The sequence below is a fragment of the Balaenoptera acutorostrata genome, chromosome 1 (assembly GCF_949987535.1).
Source record: "Balaenoptera acutorostrata chromosome 1, mBalAcu1.1, whole genome shotgun sequence".
Classification (NCBI taxonomy): domain Eukaryota; kingdom Metazoa; phylum Chordata; class Mammalia; order Artiodactyla; family Balaenopteridae; genus Balaenoptera; species Balaenoptera acutorostrata.
Window position 1 is genome coordinate 147,977,311 of NC_080064.1, and position 18,204 is coordinate 147,995,514.

Genomic DNA, 18,204 nt, shown 5'->3' on the forward strand with positions numbered 1-18,204 from the left:
TAACGTATTGTTTAGCCTCCATGTGTTTTTGTTTTTTACGTTTTTTTCCCTGTAAGTGATTTCTAATCTCATAGCATTGTGGTCAGAAAAGATGCTTGATACAATTTCAATTTTCTTAAATTTACTGAGGCTTGATTTGTGACCCAAGATGTGATCTATCCTGGAGAATATTCCATGTGCACTTGAGAAGAAAGTGTAATCTACTGTTTTTGGATGGAAAGTCCTATGAATATCAATTAAATCTATCTGGTCTATTGTATCATTTAAAGCTTGTGTTTCCTTATTAATTTTCTGTTTGGATGATCTGTCCATTGGTGTAAATGAGGTGTTAAAGCCCCCCACGATTATTGTGTTACTGTTGATTTCCTCTTTTAGAGCTGTTTGCAGTTGCCTTATGTATTGAGGTGCTCCTATGTTGGGTGTATATATATTTATAATTGTTATATCTTCTTCTTGGATTGATCCCTTGATCATTATGTAGTGTCCTTCCTTGTCTCTTGTAACGTTCTTTACTTTAAAGTCTATTTTATCTGATATGAGTATTGCTACTCCAGCTTTCTTTTCATTTCCAGTTGCATGGAATATCTTTTTCCATCCCCTCACTTTCAGTCTGTGTATGTCCCTAGGTCTGAAGTGGGTCTCTTGTAGACAGCATATATATGGGTCTTGTTTTTGTATCCATTCAGCAAGCCTGTGTCTTTTGGTTGGAGCATTTAATCCATTCACATTTAAGGAAATTATCAATATGTATGTTCCTATTACCATTTTCTTAATTGTTTTCCATTTGGTTTTGTAGGTCCTTTTCTTCTCTTGTGTTTCCCACTTAGAGAAGTTTCTTTAGCATTTGTTGTAGAGCTGGTTTGGTGGTGCTGAATTCTCTTAGCTCTTGCTTGTCTGTAAAGCTTTTGATTTCTCCATCGAATCTGAACGAGATCCTTGCCGGGTAGAGTAATCTTGGTTCTGGTTCTTCCCTTTCATCACTTTAGGCATATCATGCCACTCCCTTCTGGCTTGTAGAGTTTCTCCTGAGAAATCAGCTGTTAACCTTATGGGAGTTCCCTTGTATGTTATTTGTCATTTTTCCCTTGCTGCTTTCAATAATTCTTCTTTGTCTTTAATTTTTGCCAATTTGATTACTATGTGTCTCCGCGCGTTTCTCCTTGGGTTTATCCTGTATGGCACTCTCTGCACTTCCTGGACTTGGGTGGCTATTTCCTTTCCCATGTTAGGGAAGTTTTCGACTATAATCTCTTCAAATATTTTCTCGGGTCCTTTCTCTCTCTCTTCTCCTTTTGGGACCCCTATAATGCAAATGTTTTGCATTTCATGTTGTCCCAGAGGTTCCTTAGGCTGTCTTCATTTCTTTTCATTCTTTTTTCTATAGTCTATTCCGCAGCAGTGAATTCCACCATTCTACCTTCCAGGTCACTTATCCGTTCTTCTGCCTCAGTTATTCTGCTATTGATTCCTTCTAGTGTAGTTTTCATTTCAGTTATTGTATTGTTCATCTCTGTTTGTTTGTTCTTTAATTTTTCTAGGTCTTTGTTAAACATTTCTTGCATCTTCTCGATCTTTGCCTCCATTGTTTTCCCGAGGTCCTGGATCATCTTCACTATCATTATTCTGAATTCTTTTCCTGGAAGGTTGCCTATCTCCACTTCATTTAGTTGTTTTTCTGGGGTTTTATCTTGTTCCTTCATCTGGTACCTAGCCCTCTGCCTTTTCATCTTGTCTATTTTTCTGTGAATGTGGTTTTTGTTCCACAGGCTGCAGGATTGTAATTTTTCTTGCCTCTGCTCTCTGCCCTCTGGTGGATGAGGCTATCTAAGAGGCTTGTGCAAGTTTCCTGATGGGAGGGACTGGTGGTGGGTAGAGCTCAATAAAACTTTAATCTGTTTGTCTGCTGATGGGTGAGGCTGGGTTCCCTCCCTGTTGGTTGTTTGGTCTGTGATGACCCAACACTGGAGACTTACCGGGCTCTTTGGTGGGGCTAATGGCGGACTCTGGGAGGGCTCACGCCAAGGAGTACTTCCCAGAACTTCTGCTGCCAGTGTCCTTGTCCCTTGGTGAGCCACAGCTGCCCCCCGCCTCTGCAGGAGACCCTCCAACACTAGCAGGTAGGTCTGGTTCAGTCTCCTATGGGGTCACTGCTCCTTCCCCTGGATCCCGATGCGCACACTACTTTGTGTGTGCCCTCTAAGAGTGGAGTCTCTGTTTCCCCCTGTCCTGTCGAAGTCCTGCAATCAAATCTCGCTAGCCTTCACAGTCTGATTCTCTGGGAATTCCTCCTCCCATTGCCAGACCCCCAGGTTGGGAAGCCTGACATGGGGCTCAGAACCTTCACTCCAGTGGGTGGACTTCTGTGGTAAAGTTGTTCTCCAGTTTGTGAGTCACCCACCCAGTGGTTATGGCATTTGATTTTATTGTGATAGCACCCTGCCTACCATCTCATTGCGGCTTCTCCTTTGTCTTTGCATGTGGGGTATCTTTTTTGGTGAGTTCCAGTGTCTTCCTTTCAGTGATTGTTCAGCAGTTAGTTGTGACTCTGGTGTTCTTGCAAGAGGGAGTGAGAGCATGTCCTTCTACTCCACCATCTTGAACCAATCTCTATTTTTACTTTTTGAGCCAAGTATTCTTAATATTTTTTAAGCCTTTCTTTTAGAAGTGAATATCTGAGTTCCAAGTTCACTAAAGTATTTCTTAGTACCCTGAAATAGTCAATTGACCTTTCTATATTGCCTAAATTCCATTTCAAAAAAATTTGAGGCAACGGCAGTATTTGCACAGAATTATGAAATCACTGTAAAAATTTCTCTGTGACAGTATAAAAACTGAATTAAATGTCTTCACTGGTTTTACTTGCATTTGTTGTAACACATGTGAAATACTGCAATAGATATTTTTTTCTTTAGCACTTTGTGATATTTAATATGGGGTGAGTATTTTACAGTGTTTTTAACTAGGGACTTTTATTAGTCTATCCTCACAATATCTCTATGATACAAATCTAGCAATTCTACAACTATAGAAGCATTTTTGGTTTTAGTTGCTCTTGTTTATTTTACTTCAGTGCAATAAGCAAAAGAAACTCAAGTAAGGAAAAGTCAGGAAGTCAAATAAAATCTAAATATTTCTCACCAGTTCTATGTCATTTTTTCAGAAATTGATATTCAGCAAGTACAGATGCATTAGAATTCTTGCTAGCATCAAAAATATGGATTGCTTTCATAGTAACAAACAAGTAAATGGCTTGATAAATTTTGTTAGTATTTCTAGCAAGTTACCCTCAAGAAAGTCTATTGTGTGTTAATTTTCAGTGTGAATAAAGATATTATTGAACTCAACATCCTGAATACCTATCATTTTTAAACTCTTCATAGTACCACCTAGAATTCAAAGTACAGAAGTACATTACACGGTCAATGAGAATTCACAAGCCGTTCTTCCATGCGTGGCTGATGGAATCCCCACACCAGCAATTAACTGGAAAAAAGACAATGTTCTTTTGGCTAACTTGTTAGGAAAACACACTGTCGAACCCTATGGGGAGCTCATTCTGGAAAATGTTGTGGTAAGTTTAATAGACACGAATAGATACATTAAGCCAGATTATTAATTCACCTTTTTACATTTAGTGACTTAGCTCAGAAATGTATTTTTTAATAATGAAAGGAAAGAAGGTACTCTTATAAATTCAGGTCAAAAAATTAATTTTACACATATTTCATTTTATGTCCCCGAGAACAGTATTTAGCAGATCGTGAAAACTCATAAGTGGCCTCCTTCTAAAATTATTTTATTTTTGTGGAAATCTGTGTTTATCAGGAAAAATTCTAAGCCTCTGTTATATTCCATGTTTGTAACAATGCATGAGGATGGTTAGAAGAGTAGAGATGTAAGAAGTGTCTGATGTATTATTAAGCAAATACAAAAAGCAGACTTTTTGCTCTTTTCAGGTTTTTAAATAACTCTTAGTCTTAGGGATCAGGGCAAGCTGGGGTTTTTGAATATTCTTAGGTGATACTTCGCCAGTTTGCAAAATTGTAGCTATGGGAAGCATCTTAGTTTTTCAGTATGAGCCCACTTGAAGAGGAATCTGTATCTATGTATACCACATGACTCTTTAAAAAATTATCATGTAGTTTGAGAGTATCAACACTTGGTACTAAATATTAAACATGATTAAAATGTGAATCATATTCAGAGCTTTTGTGCCTATCTTACTCCTTTTCATTACCCTTCAAAGTGCCTAAGTTTCATTACAAAGTCTTCATAGAATTAAATTTGAACAAATTAAAATGATAAAAAAAATTGATCACATTCACTTCACAGTATAATTTCAGCCTTTAGCCAGACTCCTGGAATTACCAGATAAATAGCTCTAGTGATAGGCTAACTCTGTCTCATGTGCTAGTAGAAATTGTATTTATTCAAATCTAAGTTTCCATCAATTGTAAGATGCACCAATATTTTATGTGCCACTAAGAAAAAAATATATAGTCAAGTAAACTAGAGAAGAGCATCAATTTTTAAGTTGTATCCCAAATTCAGAGATATTAAAAGTTAAAACTATGAATTTTAGAATTGATAAAATAAGGATACATTTGTTTGCTTGTTTGTTTGTTTAAGCTGGCAAACATCTCTGGTAAGGATTACTCCCAGGTTCAAGAATGTTGAATTAGGCCCCTTAATCACTCTTAGACCTGAAGAAATTAAATAAGAAAAGTTTAGACTTTTAGTGAGACAGTGACTCAGATACATTAAGAAATATATCAACAATAAGGTAGCTTATAAAAACTAGATGAAGGACACAAATGATAAGAAGTCTATTTGTGAATAATATGTACAATCCAGATTTTCAAAAGCTTTACTTCCATAAAATCCTTGATTTTAAACTTAAGTTGTTATAACCTGGGAATTTTAAGAATAACTAAGTGGTGTCAGAGTGGGGAGACCTTTCCATGGAATATGATTTATTCCTGTTTGCCCTTAAAAAAATTAGTATACAACCAACCAAATTTAGATTATATCTATAATGAGTAATTACAATTTTTATGCTGCATTTCCAATCAGTTTTTTGATGCTTCAATGCAAATATATATATATATATATATTCTTAAACTTTTTAAAAAGAAGAGAAAGTCTGTAATATGGACCTTAACGCAGTCAGAAGCATTCAGTCATTAATTCAACAAATATTTATTGAGTACCTTCTCTGTGATCAACACTGATTTAGGCACTGGGAATAAATACATCAGGGAACAAAAGAATCAAAGATCCTTGCGCTCGTGGAGTTTATTTCTAGAGGAGGGAGACAGACAATAACAAATAAAAATAAACAATGTATTGTTTCATACCAGTTGCCAAAAGAAAACAACTGGTATGAAAAATAAAAGAAGAGCAGGGTAAAGGGGATCAGAATTTGGAGGAGTACAGGTTACATTTTTAAATAGCATAGTCAGAGTAAATGTCCTTTGGGAAGGAGACATTTTGAGCAAAATTTGAAGGAAGTGAGTTAGCTAAGCAAATATCTGGAAGAGGAGCATCCCAGGCAGAGAAAACTGGGATGCTCCTCCCCCAGATTTTGAGGGCAACGAAATTAAGGTGGGTGCAAAGAACGCAAGAATGTAAGGTAGGAACATGTCTGATGTATTTGAGAAACAGGAGACCAGTGAAAGCAAAGAAGAAAAAGAATGAAAAGAGGGAGAAAGAAGTCCGGGAAAAATGAAGGCCAGATACATGTAGTGTCTTGTAGGTCATAACAATTTTGCATTTTACTCTGAGTAAAATCAGAATCCATTACAGGTTTTGAGCAGGGGAACAATGTTGTCTGCTTATGTTTTTGCAATATTGCATTGGCTCCTCCTCCCCCTTCCCCCTGCTCCTCTTCCTCCTCCTCCTATTCCATGAGAATACATGGTAAGGAGGCAAGAATAGAAACAGAAAAGACCAGTTGGGAAGATGGTCTGGAGGCAGAGGTGAGATTATAGGACTCAAAGCTGAACATTAGGTCAATCCACATCTCTGACCCAATTTCATTCCTTTTTATGGCTGAGTAATATTCCGTTGTATATATGTACCACATCTTCTTTATCCAGATACTCTGTGTAAAATGGACAACTGATGGGAACATGCTGTACAGCACAGGGAACTCACCTAGTGCACTGTGGTAACCTAAATGGGAGGGAAGTCCAAAAGGGAGGGGATATCTGTATGCATATGGCGGATTCACTTTGTTGTGCAGTTGAGGCTAACACAGAATTGTAAAGCAACCATACTCCAATAAAAAGTAATTTTAAAAAGCTGAACATTAGCAGAGAAGGGGTGAGAAGTGATTGGATTTTGCACATACTTTGAAGCTAGGATTTCCTAGCTAGATTGCAAGTAGAGTCTGAAAAAGAAAAGAATAAAGGATAACTCAAATGTCTGAGAACAAAGGCATGAACAACTGGAAGAACAAGGTAACCATCAACTGAGATGGTGTGAAGGCTGCAGATAGAACAGGAAGGGGAAATGGGGGGTTCAGTTTTGGACATGAGTTTGAGATGTCTTTTAGACATCTAAGCAGAGAGTTGGAATGAAAAGTTCAATGTAGTTGGAATTTGGAAGAAAGATCTGGGCTGGAGATCCTGGTACTCATCAATAGATAGATGATATTTAAAGCCATAAGACTGGATGAGATCACCAAAGAGGTGAGTGCAGATACAGAAGAAAAGAGGACTAAGACTGAGCCCTTTCACATACCAACATAAAGACATTAATGTGGAGGGGAAGCCAGCAAAAGGAGATGGAAAAGGAGCAACCAGTGAAGTAGGAAGGAAACTAGGGGAATGGGGTATCCTGGAAGCCAAGTGGAGACATGGTTTTAAAACGAAGGAAGCCAGAATTGTGTCAAATACTGCCAATACATCTAATAAAGTCAGTGCCAAGAGCTGGATTTAGCAAGTGAAATTTTGGAACTGCAGGTGTTATTGCCCTTACTCTTGCTGTTTCCTTTGATAATTTTGGTGGACTTTGGTGCCACATTACCCAGAGAGCCAACTATGCTGTCAAGATTCTAACAGCCTTTGGGACTATTTGCTCTGTATTTGTACATTGCAGTACAGCAGTTGATGTTTAATAAACTTTATAATCTGCAGTTTTCTGAGATCTTATTATTATAAATTCTATAGTTCTATAAGGTATGGGCTTTTGTTTAAATTCTTATACATTTTAAATTATGTTATTTAAAAGCTAGCCAGATGGTTCAGACTACAAGATGGAAATTTAAACTGGCTTTAAAGAAGAGTGCTCCTTTGGGTACCAAGCTATGCAATTTTTTGTATTATATGTAGTATAATGTAAGATTATGTAATTTTAAGCCCTGTGATTTTTCTTTCTTTAAGCCAGAGGATTCTGGCACCTATACCTGCATTGCTAAGAATGCTGCAGGTGAAGACACACACACCGTCAGCCTGACTGTGCATGTTCTCCCCACTTTCACTGAACTTCCTGGAGATGTGTCATTAAATAAAGGAGAACAGCTACGATTAAACTGTAAAGCAACTGGTATTCCACTGCCCAAGTTAACATGGACCTTCAATAACAATATTATCCCAGGTTGGTAATTTAATTCTTAAGAAGTGAATAGTACACCCATAGAGAACTCAAAACCAATCTCCATTTTTGTTTTAAAGCCCAGGAGCCCTCATCCCTGGGAGGACAAGTGTCTCTATTTGTTAGACTTTATGACCAGCATAAAGATATTGTCTGTAAAGAGAAATTGTTGCATCCCAAAATTGAGTTCTGAAGTACTGCATTTACAAATGCCTTGCTGGAAAATTAGTAATAAGCTTGAGTTTTCTCTGCTATAAAGATTTATGTTAATCACTAGAATTCACCAACTGTATCACCTTAACAATAATAGTATACCTTACTAAGGAAAAATAAACTCTAAAAAACTTAATCAGTACTCTTTTCTGAAGGTGTAGTACTAACTTAGCTATTTAAATTTTTAAAGCTTAATTTTCCACATAATGTTCAGCAGTATGAAACTTTAAAAGATAATTTGAATGAGAGAGAACATGCAAGGTAAACATACTTAACATAATTAAATATTGGCTGGTCTAATTAAAACCTTATTTAGTATTGATTATTTTAGGATTAGCATGTTTATCTTATACTCTATTCCAAGTATTGTAAATACCTTTGTAAATATTTATATCATCATCACTTATGGAGAAGTTCAAATTATTACAAATTTAATCTTGTTGTCATTATTTATTACCTAACTAGCATATATTTTCATGATTTCCCCTCTGAGCTACCAGGTCAGTTGAATTATATTTTGATGTAACTTGTTTGGGAGGAAAAGTGGTGTGAGAGAAATGAAATGGAAAATGTCATATTTCTGAATGAAAGATTTTTTGAAACCCAGAGAGACTGTGAGCCAGCTTTAGGCAACCCTTTGAGATGAAAGGTGTACTTCAAATCGAAAATTAATTTTAAAAGATGTTTGTTTTCATTCTCTTCTCCTGTTCCTTCTGCCATTTTTCATTCTTCAAACAAGTGTCTAGAGACACAGCAAATAGCTCAGGAAGAAATCCCTGGAAAAGGCTCTCTCCTCCAATGTCATAATGAGATCTCTTTGGTTCAATTGCTGACCAATTCATAAATCTAACCTGAAAAATATTGAGCTGTAGTGATTATTTTCCTAGGTTACTGAGAGGCATTTATGTTGCTTTCTACCTTGTTTCCTTCAGCCCACTTTGACAGTGTAAATGGACACAGTGAACTTGTTATTGAAAGGATGTCAAAAGAAGATTCGGGTACTTATGTGTGCACTGCAGAGAACAGCGTTGGTTTTGTGAAGGCAATTGGATTTGTTTATGTGAAAGGTAGATAAAAGTGTTCTATTTTTAATTTGTAATTTATTTATGATGAATGGTTCGTGTTTTGCCTCCTTATTGTATAGTAATACAATATAACTTCAGGTTATTAATCCATTTAGTCTCATTTCACAGATATGCAAATTCATGACGTAAAAAAAATTATGAACATTCAACTCAAAAGTAGGTAAGCAGTATGTAAAGAGATCATTTGGCACAAAATGGGATCATCCACTTAGGTTATTGAAATGGACAAAATTATCTCATTGATTAGCATGAGCAATTAATTCTGGAAGATTCATGGGGCTCAAAAGTGGCTTTTCCCCTCTTCACTAAATTATCTTTTAAATAGATCAAAATCACAAAGAAATTATTGGAGCTTCCTTTTTCTTATACTCATCTTTTGTTATTTCCCCAGAACCTCCAGTCTTCAAAGGTGATTACCCTTCTAACTGGATTGAACCACTTGGTGGTAATGCAATCCTGAATTGTGAGGTGAAAGGTGATCCCGCCCCAACTATCCAGTGGAGCAGAAGAGGGATGGATATTGAAATTAGCCACAGAATTCGGCAACTTGGAAACGGCTCCCTGGCCATTTATGGCACTATAGTAAGTCACACTGGAATTGTCAGTATGCACTTTAACTGTCACAATCAATGCCTCTCTACAGGTGCCATGGATGGGAAAAGTTTCTCATGCATTCCTATTTTAATCATAAAATCTGAATCAATGGGTTCTTTTAAAAAACTGAAACAATAGTTCAAATTGATGATTTTTAGCCCTTCAAAGAAGTACAAGCAATAAAATAATTTTGCTGCTTGGTTCTCCATCATTGACCTATTGTTCAACATCAGTAGATAACTTCCTCAAATCTGTTTTAGAATGCAGAAATTGAAGAATTACAACACTGTAAATTACAAATAAATGTTAGATTTCATCACTAAGTCGATACCTATATTAGGCTTTCCAAAAGCTTCAGTAATTCAGACAGTGATTAGTACTTTAAGTTATTCTAATTTGGGGGTCAAGTGAATGAGATATTTTATCTGAAAAATTCTTAACTAGACTAAATGAGGGTAATTTGTTAACCTACTGTTGAATTAATTAATTAGTATATACTATCCTATCACCTGCTCCAATGGGCCACTCTCAGTCTTTTCTTCTCCTTGGCTTTATTTCAACCTTAGATGTTATTGATTGTCCCTTCAATTTTGAGATGATTTCTACCTCTAGCTACACTAATGAGTCTCAGGCTTCTTCATTACTGCTTTACCCTCCTTTTCCTCTACAGAAACATTACTACTTCTGAAGTCCTTGGTACTTCTCCTAATATCAATATTAATACTAATACTAATTATTTTCCGCCATACAATTTCAGATTCCTAACCCTGTACCTTCAACCCTGAAACTCTTTCAAGTTCCATTTACAGTTTCCTACTAGAAATCTCTATTTGGATAATGCATTGATACCCCAATTAAACATCTAAATCAACATCTGTCTCTCTCCTCCCACCCTCCTCCACTTCCTTCAATTCAGTTCCCCTTAACTGACTTACTCTATTAACAAGACCAGAATTCTTCTGTTCACAAGACCTTAGCAAAATCTGTCTCTAATTAGTCATCAAATCTAAACTCATGTGGTCCTTATTTTCTATACCATATACATATAAATTTGTGACTTACATTCTGTGATTTGTCATCATTAGTAAATTAGTTTCTCACTTTCTTTCCTACATTTCAAGTTTTCTAAATGGAGGCTAAACTTAATGTTTTTTTTTTTTAATAACCCCCATAAGAAAGAACTAGATATTCGTTGATTTGTTCTGATTATTTAATGCTTTTTAAGATATCTATAAGAATAGTGTTGGCATTTTTCTTTAATAAGATAATTTTGGATAAATGATCGTAAAAAATGTGATTTTCTGCTTAGGTTTCCTGCCAGTTATCATTCCCTGAGAGCAATGATAGGTTGTTCAGAAAAAATTTAAGCTAGGAATTTCTTTCTCTTCTTTTCTTTAAAAAAAAAATCTATTTATGTGGTTAAATATATGTAAGTTTTTCTATTTCCATTGAAATACCATCTCAAAAAAAATTGCATATAAACAAGCATCAGGGTAATAAAAAGTGATTTGCGCTGTTCTATAGGCACATATTTTTCTAAAACACTGCTTATTTCCGTAGAACGAAGATGCCGGTGACTATAAATGTGTAGCTACCAATGAAGCTGGAGTGGTGGAGCGCAGCATGAGTCTGACTCTGCAGAGTAAGCTGCTTAATCAAACTCTAATTAAACACTTGTTTTAAGAAATGTCCATTTAGTTGTTCGTTTAACTTTCTAGCAAGTACATTAATGGTAGCTTTCAGAGTCTGTCTAACTTACTTTTCTGCTGCTGATGGAGCAGCTGTTACCAGGCATAAGACTGATATAATTTTGCAATATATTTTATCTAACACATGCAGCTCACGCTTGCAGTTGCTTGGTAGCAGAGCTTTTTGTGTTGTTTGCAATATATTCAATCGAGTACCCTTCGTATAGCTCCTCACAGTTGTTGTAATGAACTTACAAAGATATTTTTCTGGCACTTTAAAAATAAGTGTTGAAAATAAAGACTAACGTAAATGAACTCAAGAGTGCTGCAGCTCGATTGCTGTCAATCTGCCGTGAAATAACTATGTGTTCTGGGCAGGATTATCATGCTCATGATGAAATCCCTCAGTATAAACCACTGGAAGACAGGTTTTCATAATTAGAAAAACGTGAAAGACTCCAATGGCTCCCTGGACAGTCCCCAGAACCACTTCAGGGGCTGACCCGAGAACAGTGTCATTAGGTTGAGAATTTAAGGAAATCAGCTTATTTTGTGAATAGCCTCAGTAATTAATGGGATGAATTTATTTACATTTTCTTTATTCACTATTGAGAGATGCTGTAGACTAGCATTTACTAACAGCTGTTTGCCAAACTACTGTTCTCTAAAACTTTCACACTGAATAGATATTTAACAGATATTTAAGACAGTGGTTCCCTCCCACCAGCTTTATTGAGGTATAATTGACAAATAAAACTATGTATATTTAAAAGACACAGATGTAGAGAATGGACTTGAGGACACGGGGAGGGGGAAGGGTAACCTGGGACGAAGTGAGAGAGTGGCATGGACTTATATATACTACCAAACGTAAAATAGATAGCTAGTGGGAAGCAGCCGCATAGCACAGGGAGATCAGCTCAGTGCTTTGTGACCACCTAGAGGGGTGGGATAGGGAGGGTGGGAGGGAGGGAGATGCAAGAGGGAAGAGATATGGGAACATATGTATATGTATAACTGATTCACTTTGTTATAAAGCAGAAACTAACACACCATTGTAAAGCAATTATACTCCAATAAAGATGTTTAAAAAAAACACTATGTATATTTAAAGTGTATAGTGATGATTTGATATACATGTACATTATAAGATGATTACCACAATCAAGTTAATTAACACATTCGTCACCTCACACAGTCATTGTTTTTGGTTTGTTTTTTGTGGGTTTTTTGGTGAGAATATTTAAGATCCATTCACTTAGCAAATTTCAAGTATTTCAGTATGGTACTACTAACTGTAGTCACCATGCTGTATATTAGATCCTCAGAATTTATTCGTCTTATAATCGAAAGTTTGTATGTTTTGACCAGTATCTCCCCATATCCCCCACCCTTCAGCCCCTATTCTCTGTTTCTGAGTTTGACTTTTTTTTTTTTTTTTTTTTTTTAAGATTCTACATGTAAGTGATTTACCACACACGATTTGTCTCTTTTTTGTCTGGCTTATTTCACTTAACATAATGCTGTCCAGGTCCATCCATGTTGTCACAAACGGCAGGATTCCCTTCTTTTCATGGCTGAATAATATTCGTGTGTGTGTGTATACAAAATAGAATAGACTATATTATATATACCATATATGTAATATATATATACCATATTTTCTTTATCCATTCATCCGTTGAGAGACACTCAGGTTGTTTGTATGTCTTGCTAAGACAATGTTTTATTAAAATACATATCTACCAAATGATAACTTTGTGGGATGTCATTAGGAAAAAAGTAGAGTGCCATGATCAAATAAGTCTGAGAAAAAAATAGATTAAACAAAGTTTATTCATTTATTAAATATATGAAGAGCACCTAGTATATGCCAAGCCCTGCTTAGGTGCACCAATTTCTTTACTGCAGATATTTCCAGAAGTGTTAATATGCAGACGTGAGTTAGTTGTTATAACTCAACAAGAGGAAAATATAATATTCTACATTTCCCCCCAAAATGTTATTTCCATGAAACCTTCCTCACCCCTTTGTTGGGTGAGTGTAGGTAGGTCATCTCATGATTAATCTCTCCTGGAAGAGTGTTCCACTGACAGTTTAAGAAAAGCTGCATTAGATTAGATTAGCTCATCTACATACTGACAGTAAATTCATTGTAATAAATGAGGGATATAAAAAAGCCAAAAATATAATTTGTTTAAAATTAAGATAAAGCACCAGAAGTAATGTCTTCATTTAGATAAAATGCTTGTATTTAACTGATCATTATGTGACTGATATAGAATTAATTCAACTTTGAAAGATGTACATCATATGGAATCTTATTGTTGAATTAATTTATAGCCTTATGTGCAGTTGGAAATGTTCAAATGTAGAATCTAAATTAAGATTCTAAGTTTTAGGGACTTCCCTGGTGGCGCACTGGATAAGAAACCGCTTGCCAATGCAGGGGACACGGGTTCGATCCCCGGTCTGGGAAGATCCCACATGCTGCGGAGCAACTAAGCCCCGTACGCCACTACTACTGAGTGTGCGTTCTAGAGCTCACGAGCCACAACTACTGAAGCCCACGTGCCTAGAGCCTGTGCTCCACAACAAGAGAAGCCACTGCAATGAGAAGCCCGCACACCGCAATGAAGAGTAGCCCCCCTCGCTGCAACTAGAGAAAGCCCGCGCGCAGCAACAAAGACCCAACACAGCCAAAAATAAATAAATAAATTTAAAAAAAAAAGATTCTAAGTTTTATTTAACACTTTCTTTGACCATAATGAATAAATGAACTTGTCTGTTCATATTATTATGTTGTTATTTAGTGTTGCGTGATTAGTCTGAGGCATTTACTTTATTCAGCAACAGTTTATTGAATACATAATGTAATCTGAACACTGGGAGAGAAGGAAAAGCATCAGCCCTGAAAGTTCCTGGAGTGATGTTAATGTAAACATCATATTGTATAGGATGATGTGGGCATATATATGAATAATACATTAATAACACTCACTGAGGGATTCAAACCTCATATGAAATAATTACTTCTGTAAAAGACAACATGTCAGTGGTACCTTTACATAAAATACTAGCATAGTAATATCACAATAAAACACATTTTACTTCTATTTTTGTTTTATGTTCCATCATTCCAGATACATGTCCTGGTCTATAATGTGCAGCCACTGCCTTGAATTATATGATTGCATTAACTCTCACTGAGCAAATCATTCCACCATTCAATTCAGTCTCACTAAAACACCACTGTCATCCCGACATACTCTATCAAGAATAAGCACACTCCCCTTTGCTTACCTATTCAAACATAAACCCTTCTGATTTTCTTGTAAGATTTTAACCAAATGTTTAAAACCTGCATGCTACTGCTCTCCTGGGTGAATCATCCTTTCAAAACTAAACCCATCTCTATGCTATTTCCTTCTCTCCAGGGAGCCTCCTTTCTGCTATATGTAATCTTACTCATTTTTAAAAATCCAGTCCAAGCTTCTTCTCCATGAAGTCTTTCATATTCTATCCTGACACTGTAGACCAGTATAAACATTGTCAGCAGCTTTTTGCAGTTCCTTTTACATTCTTTCCAACAACTTTATTTGAACAGCTATCATCCAGTATAGATACTGTTAACCTCTTCCTCCTTCTTGAAACTCCCTTTGGTTGCCAGGATACCATTTTCTGCTGAGTTTCTTCAAGGAAGAAACTCAATTACAGGCTCATTTTCTGTCCATTTCTTAAATAATGATGTTGTAATAGTTTATGTCTTTGGATCTCTTCCTCTAATTTTAGACTCACTTCTGAAGCAATCTTATCCGCTCATGAAAGACTCACAGATCTATATTTCTAGCCCATATCTCTATTCTGAGCTCTGGATATGAATATCCAACTGTGGTCTAGACATCTCCATTTGAATGTCCTACACATATCTCAAGCTCAGCAGTTCTACATGGATGCAAATTATCATTCCTTACTCCCTCCCAACAAATCTGTTCTTTCTCCTATGTTCTACTGGATTGCCCAAAGATATACTATATTGCCCAAATCAAAACCAATAGTTTTGTAGTAGTCATCAATTCCTCCCTTTATGCCATACCATTCAATGGCTAAGTTCTATCACTCCCACCTTCTTAATAATTCTTGAACATTTTCCTTTTCCTCTTCATTTCCAGTGACATGCTTTTGTATGATCTATTGAGTCACTATTGTTTATGCTCCCAGATTACCACACATTTACCTATTGTATACTAAATTCTATTCTACCTATTCTATTACCAAATTCTGCAGGTATATTATAGCACAGCTTAATAATGGGTTATTTGTCTGTCTTATAAGTGGACTGTTAGCTCCTTGAGACTAGAAATTATATCTGTGTCCTCAGCATCTAGCACAGTGCCTGGCAAAAAGTAGGTTCTTAATATATGTTTATTAAAGAATGATGACCACTGGTGAAAGAATGAGTTGATAATGACTCCTTACCTCAAAAATAATGTAAGGGAAAGAATTGAATGTTCACCATGTAAAACACAGACAAAAGCAATGATAATAACAACAACAGTACTAATAATATTGTGTGCTTACCTTGTTAACAATAACAATAGTACTAATAATATTGTGTGCTTACTTTGTTGAAGAGCTGTGCTTACATCATCTTAGTCGAGTCAAACAAGATCCTGTGAACTAGGGACCATTTTTAAGGACACAGTGATTCCAAAAGGTAGTAAAGAGCAGAGACAAAATTTGAATCCAGAACAGCATGACTGCAGAGCCCATGCTCTAGGCTAGACTGCTTGGGGATTTTAAATTTTTGCCATTTACTAAATAAAACATTCTATCAATAGCCATTACAACCTTAATAGTTGAGAAGCTACAGTGTATTAAAAAATCAGCCTAATTTTTTTTCAAAATAATGTTACTATATAATATGGCTTAAAATGTTCATATAATTCCCCAAAAGCTAAGAAATACTATGTGCTTTTTTCCATAGGTCCTCCTGTTATCACTCTTGAGCCAATAGAAACTATTATTAATGCTGGTGGCAAAGTCGTCTTGAATTGTCAGGCAACTGGAGAGCCTCACCCAACCATTACATGGTCCCGTCAAGGGCACTCTATCCCCTGGGATGAGCGAATTAATGTGTTGTCCAACAACTCATTATATATCACCGCTGCTCGGAAAGAAGATACATCCGAATATGAATGTGTTGCTCGAAACTTGATGGGTTCTGTCCTTGTCCGAGTGCCTGTCATCGTCCAGGGTGAGTGTGATTCGTTCACCCTGGGATATTCATGTTAAACAGCACCTGGAGTGATCCAAATCAGAAAAATCATTAAGCATCTTAGCCCAAGTCTCCTCTACCTTTAAGATACTTCTAGGGCTTCCCTGGTGGCGCGGTGGTTGAGAGTCCGCCTGCCAATGCAGGGGATACGGGTTCGAGCCCTGGTCTGGGAAGATCCCACATGCCGCGGAGCAACTGGGCCCGTGAGCCACAACTACTGAGCCTGCGCGTCTGGAGCCTGTGCTCCGCAACAAGAGAGGTCACGATAGTGAGAGGCCCTCGCACCGCGATGAAGAGTGGCCCCCGGCTTGCCGCAACTGGAGAAAGCCCTCGCACAGAAACGAAGACACAACACAGCCAAAAATAAATTAAAAAAAAACAAAAACAAAAAAAAACTCCATCCCACACCACAGTCTTTAAAAAAAAAAAAAAAAAAAAGAATGACTTATTTCCAAAAGGTAAATAGCATATAAATGTCTTGGTCGCTGACTCTTTCAACAGCCATGTCCTGATGAGTCGGGACTGGAGCTGGGAAGAAACTCTAGTTAACCGTTTGAAGTTCTTCTCTCATGCTTAGGTTTTAATTTTACAGTAAGGAAGAGCTTCCATAAGCAATCTCTCAGCTTTCATAGGTTCAGCGCTAGATGCAGTGCATATCTTAAATGACATCTGACTTAACAATTTTTTTACTTACAAAAACAGAGACCAAGTACAATGTTTTACTTGCAGTTCATGGTGGCTTTTCCCAGTGGTCAACCTGGAGATCCTGCAGTGTCACCTGTGGAAAAGGCATCCAAAAGAGGAGTCGTGTGTGCAACAACCCCTCTCCAGCCAATGGTGGGAAGCCTTGCCAGGGATCGGATTCGGAAATGCGGAACTGTCACCCTAAGCTGTGTCCAGGTAAACCTTTATTCACCGGATGGGCACGTGTTCAGTAGATACTCATTTCTGTTCCCTAACTATGGCTTGTCTCACTATTAGTTCATTCAACTGAAATATATCTAATGGTGTAATGTGTCACCTTTGGATAGTGGATGGTAACTGGTCAGAGTGGAGCCCTTGGGAAGAATGCACAAGGAGCTGTGGACATGGCAACCGAACCAGGACCAGAACTTGCAATAATCCATCAGCTCAACATGGTGGGCAGCCATGTGAAGGGAATGCTGTGGAAATAATCATGTGCAACATTAGACCTTGCCCAGGTGAGAATCCACCAATAAGCAAAACTTGCATCTTTCTAACTCCTACAAAGGAGTTATAATTACCTTTTCTTCTTTATTGTGAAGAGATATTATGGCCTCAACCCTTGAACGTATTCATTTTCTGTGTTCTTAGTCCTGTCTCATGGATGAACTTGTGAAGGTATGACATTAATCAGTGTTACATCAAATCCCTGATATAACTGAACATGATAAAAGGCTCTAAACTGTGGTGTATTTTTAATCATGTAGATTTAATCAAATTAATGGAATTTTAGAGATAATGAGGACCTTAGATAACAGCTAATCCAGTCATTCATTTTCACATGAAATAAATGAAGCCTAGAGAGGTTAAAGACCTGCCCAGAAACACACAGCTGGTGAGGAGTAAAATAATATTAGCTACCATTCACTAAATACCTGTCATGTGCTAGGAACCATGCTCAGTACTTTATCTACATGTTGTTTTTGACTTTGTGAAACAACGCTACAACATAGGTATTTTAGGGTTCTAGGTATCTTCACTGTAAGAATCTTTGCTGCAGGCAGTT

General features: G+C 36.8%; 1 protein-coding gene across 6 annotated transcripts in view; it reads left to right on the forward strand.

Moving 5' to 3' along the window:
- The window catches only part of HMCN1 (hemicentin 1), a 530,431-nt gene that overhangs the window by 443,106 nt on the left and 69,121 nt on the right, over positions 1–18,204 (forward strand). For all 6 annotated transcript variants that reach the window (XR_009008571.1, XM_007166971.2, XM_057547914.1 and 3 more), the window contains 8 exons: positions 3,381–3,571; positions 7,386–7,599; positions 8,742–8,876; positions 9,286–9,476; positions 11,049–11,130; positions 16,164–16,433; positions 17,184–17,354; positions 17,486–17,656. Coding sequence is in view for 5 of the 6 variants with exons in the window: in XM_007166971.2 (XP_007167033.2) it covers positions 3,381–3,571; positions 7,386–7,599; positions 8,742–8,876; positions 9,286–9,476; positions 11,049–11,130; positions 16,164–16,433; positions 17,184–17,354; positions 17,486–17,656 (1,425 nt within the window). In the remaining variant the exon portion in view is untranslated. The remainder of the gene's footprint in view (positions 1–3,380; positions 3,572–7,385; positions 7,600–8,741; positions 8,877–9,285; positions 9,477–11,048; positions 11,131–16,163; positions 16,434–17,183; positions 17,355–17,485; positions 17,657–18,204) is intronic.